At 38.3% G+C, this 18,083-nt stretch overlaps 2 protein-coding genes across 2 annotated transcripts in view; both read left to right on the top strand.

Moving 5' to 3' along the window:
* LOC111192380 (inactive all-trans-retinol 13,14-reductase) overlaps nt 1–6,790 on the top strand; it is a 29,818-nt gene extending 23,028 nt beyond the window's left edge. The window contains exons 3-13 of the mRNA XM_049464635.1: nt 1,872–2,155; nt 2,647–2,829; nt 3,352–3,593; nt 3,858–4,053; nt 4,142–4,339; nt 4,561–4,680; nt 4,768–4,906; nt 5,014–5,123; nt 5,303–5,469; nt 5,561–5,720; nt 5,903–6,790. Of these exons, the coding sequence (XP_049320592.1) occupies nt 1,999–2,155; nt 2,647–2,829; nt 3,352–3,593; nt 3,858–4,053; nt 4,142–4,339; nt 4,561–4,680; nt 4,768–4,906; nt 5,014–5,123; nt 5,303–5,469; nt 5,561–5,720; nt 5,903–6,072 (1,842 nt within the window). The 5' untranslated portion in view covers nt 1,872–1,998 and the 3' untranslated portion in view covers nt 6,073–6,790. The remainder of the gene's footprint in view (nt 1–1,871; nt 2,156–2,646; nt 2,830–3,351; nt 3,594–3,857; nt 4,054–4,141; nt 4,340–4,560; nt 4,681–4,767; nt 4,907–5,013; nt 5,124–5,302; nt 5,470–5,560; nt 5,721–5,902) is intronic.
* LOC103042924 (inactive all-trans-retinol 13,14-reductase) lies at nt 357–17,772 on the top strand. Its single transcript, XM_049464637.1, has 12 exons — nt 357–509; nt 11,388–11,679; nt 12,215–12,397; nt 12,940–13,181; nt 13,608–13,803; nt 13,951–14,148; nt 14,409–14,528; nt 14,609–14,747; nt 15,273–15,382; nt 15,874–16,040; nt 16,132–16,291; nt 16,726–17,772. Exons 2-12 carry the CDS (start codon nt 11,523–11,525, stop codon nt 16,893–16,895), a joined length of 1,842 nt encoding a protein of 613 aa, XP_049320594.1. The 5' UTR covers nt 357–509; nt 11,388–11,522; the 3' UTR covers nt 16,896–17,772.
* The last annotated feature ends 311 nt before the right edge of the window (nt 17,773–18,083 follow it).

Below are 18,083 nucleotides of genomic sequence, written 5' to 3'. Positions count from 1 at the left end.
CTCCCAATCCTTCCCACTTCCTCTGAAAATTTGTATTTTCTAGTTCTGAAAAAAGATCAGTTTCTTGCGAGTGAACCAGACATGACCGGGATTTAAAGACAGACTAAATGAGTTTGCCAAAATTCTGCAGGTCAAAACACAGAGATTTGTGTGATTTGTGTGTCAGTAGGTGATTTTCTTGTAGATCAGCAGGTTACCAGGCCATGGGGCACCATGTTTCATTTGTTCAATATCAGAGCTTTCATTGTGTAAACAAATGAAAAGAAAAAAAATCTGAACCACAAGCGAGCAAATCTTTTAATTCCTGCAAGTTTTTCAAGCATGGCGAGTAACACATAATCACTGATGATATCAAAGGCGGTACCAAAATCCAGCAGTATAAAAACAGAGAGTCAGCTCCTGTCAAGTCACAGAAGTAGCTGGTTGGAGACTCCAGTTGAGACTGTTTCAGCGCTGGGACTGGGTCTAACTCCAGACTGGAAAACTTCAGAAACGCTGTTGTTCTGGAGGTAGGTGCACTGCTGCTGGGATTTTGATGAAGTAAGGGAAATTTTTGATAATGACAAAATTATGCTGACAGGAGATGCATAAATGTTAATTATTCTAAAAAGTATATTAAATATTTTGCAAGTGTTATTATATTCATGAATAATTGCATTTTATTGATCAGAATATAAAAATTCTTTATTAATTAGTATATCAAAATTCAGATTTTAAATAGTCCTACTCTTTTAATCTGTGTTGAATGACTTTTACTACTTTAGATCTTGTAAAATATTTCTGCAGTTGATGGTTCAACATTAAGTTTAACAGGTGCTGCACTGTTCAGGGGTATCGTAACTGCTTTACCTGATAACAGCAACACAAAGACCAAGCATCAGTTCACTTTCAGGCAATTTTAAGGCAGATCCATTTAAATAAACTGGGCAATTTTTTGCTGAAGTAAAAGATTTTTTTTGAAAATCACAGAATTATGCTGACAGAGGATATATAAACACTAATTATTCTAAAATGTGAATTTAAATTTTGCAAGTAACATTATAATGCTTAATAATAATTACCTAAAAATGCAGGGTTTATCATTCAGATCTTCAGTCTCTGTCAATTTCTTATCTGCTGTATCTTTAGACATAATTTTCAGTCCTGCTTGTTGCAACCAAAACCAAACATCTTATAAAATAGTTATAAACTGCATTAGCAACTGTGTGCTTAAAATTAAAGAAAGCTTATTCATTTCTGTCAAGAAAAACACAAAAAACAGTTTATTCTTATAAAAAATATTCATGTTTGTATTAAAAGTGTGTGGGTCGTTTTCCCAGAATAAGATTTAGACTAATCCTGAACTGCACGATTGTAATGGAGATTCTCTTTTTGGAAATATAGTTCAGGATTAGTTCTAATCCAGGTCTGGGAAACTGACCCTTACTTCACAGTAGAGTTCTGTATGAAAACAAAAGGGTTACAACGTTGACACGCCCTAAAGAATGCTGTCCAATTAGAGTTACGGATTCTGTGATATCTGGGTAGATACGATCAAGCAAGCTGTCCTACTGGTCGAATTCTGGTGATTAGATGTTGGTGTGATTGGCTGAATTGGTAAAACTGTCACTCTAGTCAGTTGGACGTTCTGGATAATAGCTGGCTGTAATTATGGGAGTTAAAATAAGGACAGTTTGCATTTGTTCTATTAACAGCACTGTTTTTTTCATCCTGGCCTGTTATCTGTACTGCTAATTCTATATTACAGTAAAACATTACACAAAAGTCATACAGACCTGTATCACTTGTGATCGATGAAAGGTACTCATGTAGTTCAACATGTTTAGAGCCCTAATCTATATTAAGGCCTCTTATCTTTTACTTTTCCACAGACACCACATCAGCTCAAACCTTCTAAGAACAGCTGGAAAACTACTGGCCATCTTCAGCATCAGCTCCCCTGCATCTTTAGGAACCCTGTTCTTTTAGCTGCTGCAAAACTCATTTATCCACTTCAAGATGTGGCTGCTGGCGTTTCTGGTGTGGTTCCTGAGCTGGGCAGGTGGAATGTACTGGTATTTGTGTGGCAGACCGAGCCCTTTCTCAGAGGACTGTGTAAAACCTGCAGGACCAATGGAGCTTAACCAGAAGAAAAGAGACAAGGTTCTGAAGCAAGGTGAGTGGATGATGAGTCTGATTATGCATTGGCTCATTTATCAAGTCACCAATATAGAACTGCATGGTTATGTTCTGTCAGTGATGATATACAATACAATAGTAACAATATCAGAAATTTGTACATTGTAATACTATATATATATTGCACTTGTAAATAGATGTAAATATCTATTTATGTATTAACTATAATGAAAGATAATGAAAATAAATAAATAAATAAAATGCTTCTATGGCGAACTTTAGTTAACAAGCCTCCCCTGTCTCTCTGTTGCGCTCGGGGTGACATTAGTTTCCGCCAGTTCTTGTTTTTTCCGCCCATTTTCGGGCTCCCTTTCTCATTATAAGGCATTTTACACATCTGTAACAGGGATGGAACCTGTAACGGGTTTCATCCCTGTGGTGTCATAACACACTTAGACTTATACTGTTAATTCATAAAGAAATAACCAAATTATGATTATGAATCCAGTGTTCACATTCTTTTTTCAGGCTTCGCCAAGCAGAAAGTGCCCAAGGATTTGGATGCAATCGTGATTGGCAGTGGTGTCGGTGGAATGACGGCAGCGGCTACAATTGCCAAAACTGGCAAGAAAGTCCTTGTGCTGGAGCAACACGACCAGGCTGGAGGCTGCTGCCACACCTTTATTGATAAAGGTTTTGAGTTTGATGTTGGTAAGAACTCTTTACTCAAATATAATTAAGCCATTTTGGTCTCTGTTGACCAATCCGCTGCTGGGTGTCAAACTCCAGCTTTTATGGTGGAAACCACCTGGGCTATCAGTGCTTGGGTATGGATGATGGAGAATGGTTTTGGAGAATTCAATGTTCTTCAATCAGGGTGACCCATGATTGTCTGAAAGCTGAGAGCTGAAAGAGGCCTTAAGATTAGAGCACGGAATATGCACGTGAAAAGCTTATGAGATATAGTAGAGCTTGAGAAATAAATTAATATGTAAAATGCCGCTCAAAAGCCTCCAAAAATACCAGCCAGACTGCTGCCAAAAAATCTGTACTGAGCCCAAGCATGTGGATAATTTCGGCTTAGAAAGGGAAAACATAGGTGTGAGAGATTACCATGAGGTGGCACTCTGACTCCCTCTTGCAGCTGGCTGTTGCTCAGCCCAGGTCATTATTGTGTGCACTGCCATTTACTAAGTGTTAAATAAATCCTCTGATTTACTTTTGTCTCCACAGGGCTTCATTACGTCGGTCAGCTGCATGAGAACAGTCTGTTTAAGATCATTTTTGACCAGATCACTGAAGGCCAGCTGGAGTTTGCAGAGCTCGACCAGCATTTTGACACGGTTGTGATTGGCACAGGAAAGGAAACTAGGGAATACACTATCTGCTCGGGCAAAACTGAAATGGAGGAACATCTTAAAAAGCAGTTTCCTGATGACACCGAAGCCATTGAGGAATTCTTTAAGATCATGAAGGTAGAGTTTGATCATTAACTTTAAATCTGCTCTCACTAGGACAGAACATTGTGACTTTGGAGCTCAACATTCTTACATACTCCCAGTAGTTCTAAAGTCTTGATGCCTAGATGCCTAGGACCCATAGTGGTGAAAGACATTAGGTAAAAACTTCTTTGGGCAACTAAATATGGTTCTTATAGTTTTTTAATGTGATCAAACAAAGAATGCTTTGTGACTGTAGACCATGACTTAACTTGAATATCTTAACTTCTATCTCTACAGTTGTCAGCCAGGAAGACTCCCTACTTGGCTGCACTGAAGCTGGTTCCAGAGTGGCTGGCCCTATTCCTGGTGAGCAGTGGTCTTGCCAACCTCTATTCCTCTGCCTTCCGGCTGTTAAGCATGAATGCTACAGATCTGGTCGAGAAACTGACCTCCAACAAGGACCTCCAAGTGATCTTTGCATACTACTTCTATGGTGAGGCTCTTTACACAAACTTAATCTATGTCTAGAATGTGTAATAACTATAGTCCCAGACTCTTTAAAACTTTTTTTTAATTATTAGGTACTCCTCCAAGAGACTCCAGCAGCCTGATCAACGCCCTGATGCTGCATCACTTCAAGCGTGGAGCATACTACCCAAAAGGTGGTGCTAGTGAGATCCCATACCACATCACTAAGGTCATCCAGAAGTACGGAGGAAATGTTCTGGTTCGTGCTCCTGTCAGTCGAATCCTGGTGGACAGTCAAGGAGCTGCATATGGTGAGAGGCAAAAAGAGGAGATACCAGTCCAACTGCATCAAATGCATGATTAGGAACAGAGATCTACTGTTTTTACTTACTGTCTTTATTCTAGAAGAATAACTACACTCTGTACACTCAGACCAAAGCACTGTGACATAATTTATCACCATAATGATAATGTATCATCGTGTTACCCACCTCAATAGTGTCCAGCGTCTAATGGTGTTGGTCTTTGACAGGCGTTGCTGTCAAAAAAGGTAAAGAAGAAATTGAAGTTCGGGCTCCTGTTGTCATCTCCAACTGTGGCATCTTTAACACCTTCAAGAGACTCCTGCCCCCAGAGATACAAGTCAAACCAGGTCAGCCTTTTATTGTATCACTTCTTCACAGTATCTCTGCTCTGTGGTCTCCTGCAGATTTGGTCTAAATGCTCTCTCATCTCACAGAAATCCAGAAACGTCTGGATATGGTAAGACCTGGAAAAGGATCCCTTTTGCTCTTCTCTGGATTTGACGGCACAGCAGAAGAGCTGGGCATCAGTGCAGTCAGCCGATGGGTCTTTAAGAATAACGACATGGATGCCATGTTAGTACTGATGCAGTTTCTCTATATCTAAACACATCAAAACATCAAAATTTTTAAGTTCCTATTGAACGTTTTTCTGTCTCTAAAATGTATTTCTTTACGTAAAGGATGGACGATTTCTTCAGCTTGGGAAAGGAAGAGGCTCCAGAAAACATTCCCATGATGTTTGTGACTTTCCCTTCCCCCAAAGACCCCATGTCACAGATTCGTCATCCAGGTACAACCTTTGGAGCAGATTTGCCTTCACTAAATTGGAGATTGAGACTCAAACCACATTATGATTTACTCATGTTATAACCTTATTCACCTGTAACTCACTTTTAGCTGAACTCTTTTTTAAATCTTGACTCTGGGCTCCTTGTTCCTTCTAACAGCAGGAAATAAATTTTTTTTCAGGTAAATCCTGCATGACTATTCTGACTATGGTCAATTACGAGTGGTTTGAGGAGTGGAAGGACACTCCAGTGAAAAGGCGAGGAGCTGACTATGTAGAATACAAGAACAGATTTGCCAAACATCTCTTTGACTGGGCCTGTGTCTTATACCCTAAACTCAGAGAAAAGGTAAGACTTTAGTAGTATATCAAGCATGTCTTATCTTGAAAGGTTTAGTCGTTGAGTTGAGCAGTTTTTTAAGTTTCTCTGTTTTTCTCAGCTGGTCTTCCAGGATGTAGCTACTCCGCTGACCAACAATTTCTACCTCGGGTCGTACCGTGGAGCCATTTACTCAACTGATCACAACTTGGATCGCTATCACATGGATATAATGGCCAAGAACCGCTGTGAAACGCCTGTCAAAAATCTCTATGTATCAGGTATGTATTATATAGCACTGATATCTAAAGAATTTCCCTGATTAAAGTTTTTAAATGGCTTTTGGTTTACTTTTATATTCGGTTATACACTATTATTAAGGCAAATCAACCAGCCAAGTAGTAGAGAAGAAGTGATGCATGCACACTTGTAATTTAGGTGTGATTTCTTTAAAATTTTTCAGGTCAGGACATGTTTAGCTGTGGGATTATTGGTGCACTACACGGTGGGCTCATGTGTGCCTCTAGAGTGCTTGGACGCATGGTTTACATCGACCTCTTGGTGCTTAAGAAGAAGCTGAAGAAGAGGAAGGCTTTGGAACTGGCTGCACTGGCTGAGAAGAGGCTGCAGTGAGACTATACCTCAGTGGGTCACCAAGCCTTTGTTATGTTTTTGCTTCAGAGAGTCTGGGAAAATAAAAGGGGTACAACTAACTTGTTAATTAGTCAATGTTCTACCTTTACAAGACATGTGTAATATGTATATAAAAATATTTGTATATATATTGTATTCACATTGTTGTATTTTTCTAAGCATATAAAGCAGCAAATACTGTTCTTGATCATATTATATTCTGAATGAAGGTTAATTTCTAGGGCTGTGGTCAAGAGAAGTAAATATGTACAGACAGAACCAGCATGTTGTTTGAAAATGACAATGTTTGATAATGAAATGTGGATGAAGAGTTAAACAGCAAGTGAAGTTATTCTGTTGAAGCGGTACAAATGGGAAAGAGTAAAAATTTTAAATGTTTTCACAAGAACCATATGTGTGATTGCTTGAGCACTGGGTCAGAACATTTCCAAAACATCAGGCAGGTCCTGTGGAATGTTCCTGATATGCAGTGTTCAGTATCTACCAAAGTAATCCAGGGAAATCGATACCACAAGACATTTTTGCAGAGATTGTGTGGAGTACGTGCCTTGATGGAACAGAGATGCTTCAGTGGCATGAGAAAATGTACATAATATTTGGCTGATATTTTTAATGTTATGTCTGAATTGTGTGTGTGGATTCTTTTGTGTATATTGTATTGAATCTATTGTATTGAATAAACTGTGAATTAAATCCATCAATATATTCTACAGTCTATGACCCAAAGCATTGATTGTTCTTTCTTGGAGGGTGGGTAGTGTTCAATGTCACAATTGTTAAAGGGTAGTAGATTGATGTTGACAGGTTAAAATGTATATAACAATATAAACAACATGATAAACAAAACACATGGACAGTTTAATACACAAGAGTGTATGAGCAGTAACAGTGCACAATATTAACAAGACCATCAATACAACGGCAACCAGACCTGATATGAGCAAAACCAGAACAAAAAACAAAATATAAGCTATGGTCAAAACCAGAGAGACTGAAAACAACCAGGCCACCCCAAAATAAAGGAAATCCAAAAGAGAAATACCAAAAGACAGACCTTATACACGGAGATGCAGAACAGAAATAATGTCCATATTTCATTACGAGTAGTTGGCGAAACTTTGCAAAGGGTATTGCTAGCTTTTTCTTAAAAATGAGCCCATCCAAGTTGTATTAGAATTAAATCACACGAAGATGGTAGCGTGTCAGGCGTGGTATTACAATATGGTCATTTTTTATACCTTGTGTATAGCCCAGCCCTAGGGTTTAATATTATTACACAGTTTTCGTCTTAAGTCATGGACACTGAATAAACAATAGGTGAGCTCTTTCTATCACAAGACAGGAAGTAGCTGTCCTTGTTTTTCTAACCAGAAACTGGATGTTCTGTGGAAGCACAGAACCCAGACAGAGCCTAAATAAATTAGCATTATTAAGCTAAATAATCATGATGCAGTTATCAGATTTTCTGAGTTGTTATGGTGAGCTGGCTGGTAAAAAGCCATGTTTCATGTTTCTTTATTGCAACAGATAGAATAATGGTCGGTACAGAAGCAGATGGATGATTGAATGTAATTCAGAAATAGCTTTATTATGTGTGTATATGTGTGAAAACAGATACAAAAAGATACTTAAAACTGGAAATGCAAACTTTGTCTGCAACTAACACTAACAACACCTTAATTAAGGTAAGTCCGATAAGAAGCACCTAACTTTACTTTGCATATGGCTGTAAGTGCTTCCACTAGTTTTTTCTTACTTCTTAGTTACACATTAGTACACTAAGATATACAAATAATTAAATAATTGACATAGCCTTTACAGTGCGTACAGAAAGTGTTCAGACCCCATTTAAATGATTCACTCTGTTTTGTTGCACCCATTTGCTAAAATAAAAAAAAGTAAATTTTATTTCTTATTTATGTACTCTCATCACCCCATCTTGACAGAAAGAAATGCCTTAAATTGTATTAAGCTTTTTATATTTATTAAAAAAGAAAAACTGAAATATCACATAAGTATTCAGAACCTTTGCTCAGTATTGAGTAGAGACACTCTTTTAAGCAGTACAGTTTGAGAGTCTTCATGGGAATAATGCAACAGGTTTTTCACACCTGGATTTGGGGATACTCTGCCATCCTTCTTTGCAGATTCTCTCTTCAGGTAGGATGGTGAAGGTTGGTGGACAGCCATTTTCAGTTCTCTCCAGAGATGCTTAATTGGGTTTAGGTCAGGGCCCTGGCTGGGCCAGTCAAGAATGGCGTTCTGAAGCCACTCCTTTGTTATTTTAGCTGTGTGCTCAGGGTCATGTTCTTGATGAAAGGTAAACATTTGGCCCAGTCTGTGGTCAAAAGCATTCTGGAAGAGGTTTTCTTCCAGGATATCTCTATACTTGGCAGCATTCATTTTTCCTTCAATTGCAAACAGTTGTCCTGTCTCTGCAGCTAAAAATCACTGTTGGGATTGTATTGGGCAGGTGATGAGCAGTGCCTGGTTTTCTCCACACATAACGCTTAGAATTAACACCAAAAAGTTCAATATTCGTCTCATCAGACCAGAGAATCTTATTTCTCATAGTCTGGGAGTCCTTTGTGTGTCCTTTCATTTGTCTTGCACTGAGAAGAGGCTTCCGTTGGGCCACTCTGCCATAAAGACCCAACTGGTGAAGGTGAAAGCTGCAGTTATAGTTGACTTTGTGGAACTTTCTCCCATCTCCCCACTGTATCTCTGGAGCTCAGCCACAGTGATCTTTAAGTTTTCTTCACCTCTTTCACCAAGGGCTCTTCTCTCACAATTGCTCAGTTTGGCTGGACGGCCAGGTCTAGGAAGAGTTCTGGTCATCCCAAACTTTTTCCATTTAAAGATTATTGAGGCCACTGTGCTTTTAGGACCCTTAAGTGCTGCAGAAATTCTTTTGCAACCTTGTCCAGATCTATGCCCCGCCAAAATTCTGTCTCTGAGCTCTTTGGTTAGTTCCAGCCAACTCATGATTCTCATTTGCATATTACTGCACTGTGAGCTGTGAGGTGTTATATAGACAGGTGTGGGCCTTTCCTAACCAAGTCCAATCAGTTCATATATTTAATTAAACACAACTAGACTCCAATAAAGGAGTAGATCCATCTTAAGGAGGATCAGAAGAAATTGACAGCATGTGAGATAAATATGAGCATCACAGCAAAGGGTCTGAATATTTATTACCATGTGATATTTCAGCTTTTCTTTCTTAATACATTTGCAAAAAATTGTACAGTTCTGTTTTTTTCAGTCAAGGTGGGGCGCTGAGTGAACAATAAAGAGAAATAAAATGAACTTCTTTGACTTTAGCAAATGGCGACAATAAAACAAAGAATGAAAAATTTAAAGGGGTCTTAATACTTTCCGCACCCACTGTATCTCACATTCTACTAACGCACTTAAAGACCAGAATAATAGACCACTGCAATTGTGTGATTATTTTGTAGTTAAAACTATGTAGGTTATGCCAGTCTTGTTTTTTTAGCATGGTGAAACCAAAATGCCCTTTCAGTCATTATGTTTACTTTAAAATACCAACTTACAATTTTTAATTGAGAAAAATAATCATTTTAAAAGATCTATTATTAGTATTACATTGATTATATGTTCTGATTTTAATTTAGTGAATTTGTATTTTTTATACTATATTTTAATTATTTAGTTATTTAACACAATAGTCTCTTTAACACAATATTATAGAGTTTAAGTATGTCAAAAGAAAATAATTAACCTCCTTTTCCTCCCTCTCCCTCCCACTCCATCTGAAAATTTGTTTTTTCCAGTACTGAAAATAGGCCAGTTTCTTGCAAGTGGAGTGGACGTGACCGGAATTTTAAAGTAGGATTTAAAGAGTTTGCCAAAATTCTGCAGGTCAAAACAGAGATTTGTTCGATTTGTGTGTCAGTAAGTGATTTTTTTTTGTAGATCAGCAGGTTACCAGGCCATGGGGCACCATGTTTCATTTGTTCAGTATCAAAGCTTTCATTGTGTAAACAAATGAAAAAAATCTGAACCACAAGCGAGCAAATCTTTTAATTCCTGCAAGATTTTTAAGCATGGCGAGTAACACATAATCACTGATAATATCAAAGGCGGTACCAAAATCCAGGAGTATAAAAACAGAGAGTCAGCTCCTGTCAAGTCACAGAAGTAGCTGGTTGGAGACTCCAGTTGAGACTGTTTCAGCGCTGGGACTGGGTCTAACTCCAGACTGGAAAACCTCAGAAACGCTGTTGTTCTGGAGGTAGGTGCACTGCTGCTGGGATTTTGATGATGGGAATTTTTTGATAATTACAATATTATGCTGACGGGAGATGCCTTAATGTTAATTATTTTGAACAGTATATTCAATATTTTACTAAAGTTATTATGATGCTTAGAAATAATGTAGACCTTTAGTCTATTCCTTTTCTCTTTACCTATTCTGAAGGACGTTAGAACTACTTAAGACTTTAGCATTAGGTCTAACAGGTTCTTTTTGAAGAAAATAAAATTGCACAAAAATAAGTATATTACTGTTTTGGATTTTAGTTGTTAGCACCAATAAATTCTCAAATTAAATCAAATCGGCTGAATCTGCAGGTGTATCTGTATCTGTAATTTTTAGTCCTGCTTGTCGTGATCAAAACCAAACATCTAATCTGCCAAGATAATTTAATACTTATAAACTGCATTAGCAACAGTGTGTTCAAGAGCCGAGAATCAGCACATCCATTTCTAGCAAGAACAACAGTTAATTTAAATTTTAGTTCATTTTAATTTTAAATATTCCTGCTTGTATTAAGTGTGTGGGCCGTTTTCCCAGAATAAGATTTAGACTAATCCTGAACTGCGCGATTGTAACAGAGATTCTCTATTGGAAATATAGTTCAGGATTAGTCCTAATCCAGGTCTGGGAAACTGACCCTTATTTCACAGTAGAGTTCTGTATGAAAACTACAGGGTTACAATGTTGACACGCCCTAAAAAATGCTGTCCAATTAGAGTTACTGATTTTGTGATATCTGGGTAGATCTAACTAAGCAGGTTGTCCTACTGGTCTGTGCTTTGAATAGCGGGAATGAAGGTTTAGGCTTGAAATAATTTGCAACTGAGGAATTAACCTCAACGAATCACATCCTGGCCTGTTATCTGTACTGCTAGTTCTATATTACAGTAAAACAGTACACAAAAGTCATACAGACCTGTATCACTTGTAATGGATGAAAGATACTCATGTAGTTCAACATGTTTAGAGCCCTAATCTATATTAAGCCATCTCACTTTTTACTTTTCCACAGACACCACATCTGGTCTGAAGCTTACACCTTCTAAGAACAGCTAGAAAACTACTGGGCTTCTTTAGCATCAGCTCCCCTGCATCTTTAGGAACCCTGTTCTTTTAGCTGCTGCAAAACCCATTTATCCACTTCAAGATGTGGCTGCTGGCGTTTCTGGTGTGGTTCCTGAGCTGGGCAGGTGGAATGTACTGGTATTTGTGTGGCAGACCGAGCCCTTTCTCAGAGGACTGTGTAAGACCCGCAGGACCAATGGAGCTTAACCAGAAGAAAAGAGACAAGGTTCTGAAGCAAGGTGAGTGAAAATTTTCACATCATAAACCGATATATATATATATATATATATATATATATATATATATATATATATATATATCATTATGTATTGTTTTGTATATGTTGCCCTATTTTATTTGGACTGGGAGATTGCGAGTCCAGAAAGCCTCTTAACTCTCAACATTACTTAACATATTATTACATAAGATTACAGCTTGAACATTACAAACCTTAACCCTAATTATGTAAAGCTGTCGAAAGAAAATTATTATGATAAGTAGGTCATGGGTATAAGCTAGATTTCAACGGCCAATAACTTTTTAGGAAAGGTTACACTAGATGTTGAAACTTTCAAATGTTGATGGTTTCCCTTCAGTCCTATCTGTGGGTGGATCAGTCGAATGATTAGTTCTGCTACTAATCCCAAAAGCTCAAAGCTGCTCTGGAGTGTCCTGTTCTATTGGTTAAAGATGTTTTTAGACATATAGCATTTATTCATAAAGAAATAACAAAAATATGATTATGAATCCAGTGTCCATGTTCTGTGTTTTCAGGCTTTGCCAAGCAGAAAGTGCCCAAGGATTTGGATGCAATCGTGATTGGCAGCGGGGTCGGTGGGATGACGGCAGCGGCTACAATTGCCAAAACTGGCAAAAAAGTCCTTGTGCTGGAGCAACACGACCAGGCTGGAGGCTGCTGCCACACCTTTATCGATAAAGGTTTTGAGTTTGATGTTGGTAAGAACTCTTTTCTTTAAGTATAATTTAGCCATTTTAGCCTCTGCTGACCAATTGGATAAGAGAGTAGAACCATGACAACTTAAAGAATGCTTTATATGGTAAAATGGTTCTTCCTTATAATGTCGAGCATGTATAATTTTGTATGATTGTTTACAATTCTTAAAAGAACATTTTAAAACTTTAGAACTGAGGCCTTGAGATTAGAGCTTGGAACATCTCATAAACTCATGAGATATATAGTACAGCTTAAGAAAAGATCCAGGAGTAAATTAAAAATGCCACTCCAACGCCTCCAAAAATAACAACCAGTCTGGTGCCAAAACTCCTGGATTAAGCCAAATCATGTGGGTCAATTCGGTTTAGAAAGGGAAAACATAGGTGTGACAGATTACCATGTGGTTGATTACCATGAGGTGGCACTCTGACTCCCTCTTGTGGCTGGCAGTGGTATCAGAGGTGGCTTAGTCCAGGCCACTACTGTGTATTGCCATTCACATTGAGTGTTGAATAAATGCTTTGATTTACTTCTGTCTCCACAGGGCTTCATTACGTCGGTCAGTTGCACGAAAACAGTCTGTTTAAGATCATTTTTGACCAGATCACTGAAGGCCAGCTGGAGTTTGCAGAGCTCGACCAGCATTTTGACACTGTTGTGATTGGCACAGGAAAGGAAACTAGGGAATACACTATCTGCTCAGGCAAAACTGAAATGGAGGAACATCTTAAAAAGCAGTTTCCTGATGACACCGAAGCCATTGAGGAGTTCTTCAAAATCATGAAGGTAGAGTTGTGACTATTAGAGCTCAACATTCTTAAATCCTTTCTTGGTTTCGTAAAAAAACTTTTTAGTGGTTCTGATGTCTAAGTGCCTAGGAACCTTTAGTTGGTTCAGATTTTTGGGGGTCTAGAGGATGTGCCTCATTACTCCCATTGTAATGATGGATGGCAGCCGATATATCTGAGTTGGTGATCTTTACTTTCCTCAAAGCATTTAAGCTGCAATGATGGCAGCTGATGGTAGGACTATTGTAAGACAAATTGATAGGGGAGTCCTCATGAGTTGGTGGATTTGGCCACACTTAAGTGGCAAAAGAAATTAGGTAAAAGTTTCTTTGGTTCTGCTTGTTTTTCTATGTCATCAATCAAAGAACCCTTTGTGACTAAAGACCACGACTCAACTTAAATATCTTAACTTCTATCTCTACAGTTGTCAGCTCGGAAGACTCCCTACTTGGCTGCACTGAAGCTGATTCCAGAGTGGCTGGCTCTATTCCTGGTGAGGAGTGGTCTTGCCAACCTCTATTCCTCTGCCTTCCGGCTGTTAAGCATGAATGCCACAGATCTGGTCAACAAACTGACCTCTAACAAGGACCTCCAAGTTATCTTCGCATACTACTTCTATGGTGAGACTCTTTACACAAACTTCATCTATGTCCAGGCGCATGAACTGTTGTTTTAGAGTAACTTAGAGGAATGCCCTGAAGACTCAAAACTTGTAATAATTATAGTCCCAGGTTCTTTAAAACATTTTTGCCTGTTTAAATTATTAGGTACTCCTCCAAGAGATTCCAGCAGCCTGATCAATGCCCTGATGCTGCATCACTTCAAGCGTGGAGCATACTACCCAAAAGGAGGTGCTAGTGAGATCCCATACCACATCACTAAGGTCATCCAGAAGTACGGAGGGAATGTTCTGGTTCGTGCTCCTGTCAGTCGAATCCTAGTGGACAGTCAAGGAGCTGCATATGGTGAGAAGCAAAAAGAGAAGACACCAGTCCAACTGCATCAAATGACTGGTTAGAAATGGAGATCTACTGTTTGGCCTAAAGAAAGGTGTCAAACTGTTCTTTGAGCAAGCCTTAAAAGAATACATACTTAAAAGAATGGGTTCTTCAAAAGATTCAATCATTCTAAAAGAAAATCCTACCCATCTTACACTCGGACCAAAGCACCAGGACATATTTTTCAATATAATGATAATGTATGTAATGGTGTTGGTCTTTGACAGGCGTTGCTGTCAAAAAAGGTAAAGAAGAAATTGAAGTTCGGGCTCCTGTTGTCATCTCCAACTGTGGCATCTTCAACACCTTCAAGAGACTCCTGCCCCAAGAGATACAAGTCAAACCAGGTCAGTCGTGTTTTTGCTTCATCTGTACTTCTGCTGTTGATCTTCTGCAGATTTGTTCTAAATGCTCTTTCATCTCTTAGAAATCCAGAAGCGTCTGGATATGGTAAAACCTGGGAAAGGATCCCTTTTGCTCTTCTCTGGATTTGACAGCACAGCAGAAGAGCTGGGCATCAGTGCAGTCAGCCGATGGGTCTTTAAGAATAACGACATGGATGCCATGTTAGTAATGATGCAGAGCTTGTCTAAGTTTCTCTATATCTGAAAACATATGTTTCACACCAAAAGGCATTGTTAACATTTTTTACAAACTCATTTTTTTAAGTTCCTGTAAAGTTACCGAAGGTGTTTTTTTATTAGTTCAGTGTGCAATTTGGCACAGTAGTTCCATATCTGTTAATAACTTTACAGGAAAATTCCTAAGAGCACTTATAGTGTAATTGTTACCATTTGTGTTACTTGCTGTTACATAAAGCAGACACAGGAAAGTGTTGTTGCATAAACCTTGAGGCTTCACTGCTGGACTCCTTGCCATTCTCTCTTTTGGACATGAAATTGACCAATCCCAGCAAAGATAGTTACCCACAACCTTTAGAAGGAATACATATATTACACAATTGCTTAAATAGTAGAAAATAGTATCACACTAATATTAGACATAACAATTAGGATACCAGCAGAGTCAGATACATGATTTTTTTGCTATAAATGTTTTTCTGTCTCTAAAATGTATGTGTTTACGTAAAGGATGGATGATTTCTTCAGCTTGGGAAAGGAAGATGCTCCAGAAAACATTCCCATGATGTTTGTGACTTTCCCTTCCCCCAAAGACCCCATGTCACAGATTCGTCATCCAGGTACAAACTTTGGAGCAGCTTTGGTTCCATCCAATCGGAGATTGGGGCTCAAACCACATAATGACTGCCTAATCTTGTTTAATACAACCTTTAAAAAAAAAACATACAAAAAACATAAAAAAATGTATTTGAGATTTAACATGGACTCTTGAAACCCGAAAGAATCAATTTCCTAACAGACCTGGTAATAAACTGAGACAGATTTAGAGTTATCGTTAGCATATTTGTGGACTGTTTCTGGACTTGTAAATTTAACCTTGTCAATCTGCCACTTAATCTTGACTCAAACCTTTGCTTAACAGACTCAGACTCACTTGTAATGGACTTGTGACTCAACTCAGACCTCCCTTTACTGCCCTGACTCTTGACTTGATTCAGGTTTACCCTTAACTTCAGACATAAACAGACTCACGTAATTCACCTCATTCACCTGTAACTCACTTTCAGCTGTTGACTTTGAGTATTTTGGACCAAAAATTTAATTTTTCCAGGTAAATCCTGCATGACTATTCTAACTATGGTCAATTATGAGTGGTTTGAGGAGTGGAAGGACACTCCTGTGAAAAGGCGAGGAGCTGACTACATAGACTACAAGAACAGATTTGCCAAACATCTCTTTGACTGGGCCTGTGTCTTATACCCTAAACTCAGAGAAAAGGTAAGACTTTAGTAATATATCAAGCATCCCTTACCTTGAACAGCATGGTCATTGAGATGAGTTGATACATATGGTTCTCTGTTCTTCTCAGCTGGTCTTCCAGGATGTAGCTACTCCGCTGACCAACAATTTCTACCTCGGGTCGTACCGTGGAGCTATTTACTCAACTGATCACAACTTGGATCGCTATCACATGGATATAATGGCCAAGAACCGCTGTGAAACGCCTGTCAAAAATCTCTATGTATCTGGTATGACGATACTTTTGAGCTCTGCAGAGCTTTTATTGAGTTATGTTTTGCTGATGCCCACAGAATCTTCCTAATCAAGTTTTTTCAAGTTAGATTATTCTTGGTTTACCTTTCACTGATTTTATCTTAGGGAGCAAAAAGTGGGCAACATGACAAATAATGTTAACTGTTCCAAAAAAATCTGTGCTTCATGTTCAATAAAAACACAAAAAAAACTCCTACACTCCAAGAACTCCTATCCTACTGAAAAGGGCTATGATATTTATACTGACTGGCAGAATCACCAGAGCTCAATTCCTGCATCCCATTATTAAAACTAGACAGGAACTCTCTAAGAGAGTATTGTAATCAATACCTGCAGTACATACAGTTTTATTAAGGCCAGGAAGCACCCAAATAAGTATTTGTAATTTAACTGTGATTCCATTTTTCAGGTCAGGACATGTTCAGCTGTGGGATCATTGGTGCACTACACGGTGGGCTCATGTGCGCATCTAGGGTGCTTGGACGCATGGTTTACATCGACCTCTTGCAGCTTAAGAAGAAGCTGAAGAAGAGGAAGGCATTGGAACTGGCTGCACTGGCTGAGAAGAAGCTGCAGTGACCCAATGGAAGTGACATTTAATTTGAAGGTTATCTATATAGGGACTATAAATGTATTCATAAAGCAGAACCTGAACATTAATTCCAGCTTTTTCAAGGTGACAAGAGCTTTTGAAGTAAATGACACTGCATTACATGTTTAAAGGCATCACATTTTTCTACAGAGCTGATATATGGTCTTAATTGAGTCTTATTTAAACCATACTGGATCCATTACTTGCGAACATTGCTTTAAAACATTGTTATCAATGGAACCAATGTCTGTCATGGTCACCTTATGTCAGGTGAAAATTATGACCTAATCTAAAACTGCTTATGGACATATCATTCAGTCATTATGCATATGTTATGCATAATATGCATATGTCCCAAGTCAGGTTGCCTTTAAATGCAGTTTTATGGCCTTAGGAGGATACTTAATCTGTACAGACAGAACCAGCATGTTGTTTGATAATGATGATGGTTGATAATGAAATGTCGACGAATAGTTAAACAGCAAGTGAACAGTCAGTTCTTGAAGTTATTGTGTTGAAAGTGGATAAATGGGAAATAGTAAGAATCTCAAAAACTTTGACAAGAACCATATTTGTGATGGGATTTGTGATCAGAACATCTCTAAAACTACAGGCAGGTCCTGTGGAATGTTCCTGATATGCAGTGGTCAGTACCTACCAAAGTGATCCAGGGAAACCGATACCACAGGACTTTTTTCTTTAGAGATCTTGTGGAGTATGTGCCTTGACGAACGAGAGCTGCTTCGGTGGCATGAGAGGAATTTATGTAATATTTGGCTGGTTGTTTTAATGTTTTGTCTGAATTGTATGTATTTTTTGGTGAAATCAATTGTATTGAACAAACTGTTAAATAAATGTGTCAATATATTGTAAAAAAAAATATGGCCTAAATCGTTCATTCATTTTTCTCAGAGGTTGGCAGTGTTTGTAATCATTTTTAAAGCTTAGAAAAGTTTATTTTAATCTTAATTGTGAAAACTGTTAAAGGGCAGATAGATGCTGCACCAAAATTAAACTTAAAAAAAGTTTGATTAAAAAAAATATGCTGTTCAACAGAAAATGTAGGTTTAATATGACCAATTCAGTGGCAACCAAGATTGATATGGGCAACACCAGAAAATAAAATAGACAAGCTAGGATCAAAACCAGAGAAACTGCAACCAGGCTACTCAAAA

The sequence above is a fragment of the Astyanax mexicanus genome, chromosome 15 (genome assembly GCF_023375975.1).
Source record: "Astyanax mexicanus isolate ESR-SI-001 chromosome 15, AstMex3_surface, whole genome shotgun sequence".
Classification (NCBI taxonomy): Eukaryota; Metazoa; Chordata; class Actinopteri; order Characiformes; family Acestrorhamphidae; genus Astyanax; species Astyanax mexicanus.
The sequence above is the reverse complement of the archived record's forward strand: the minus strand, read 5'-3'. Positions and strand labels throughout refer to the sequence as shown.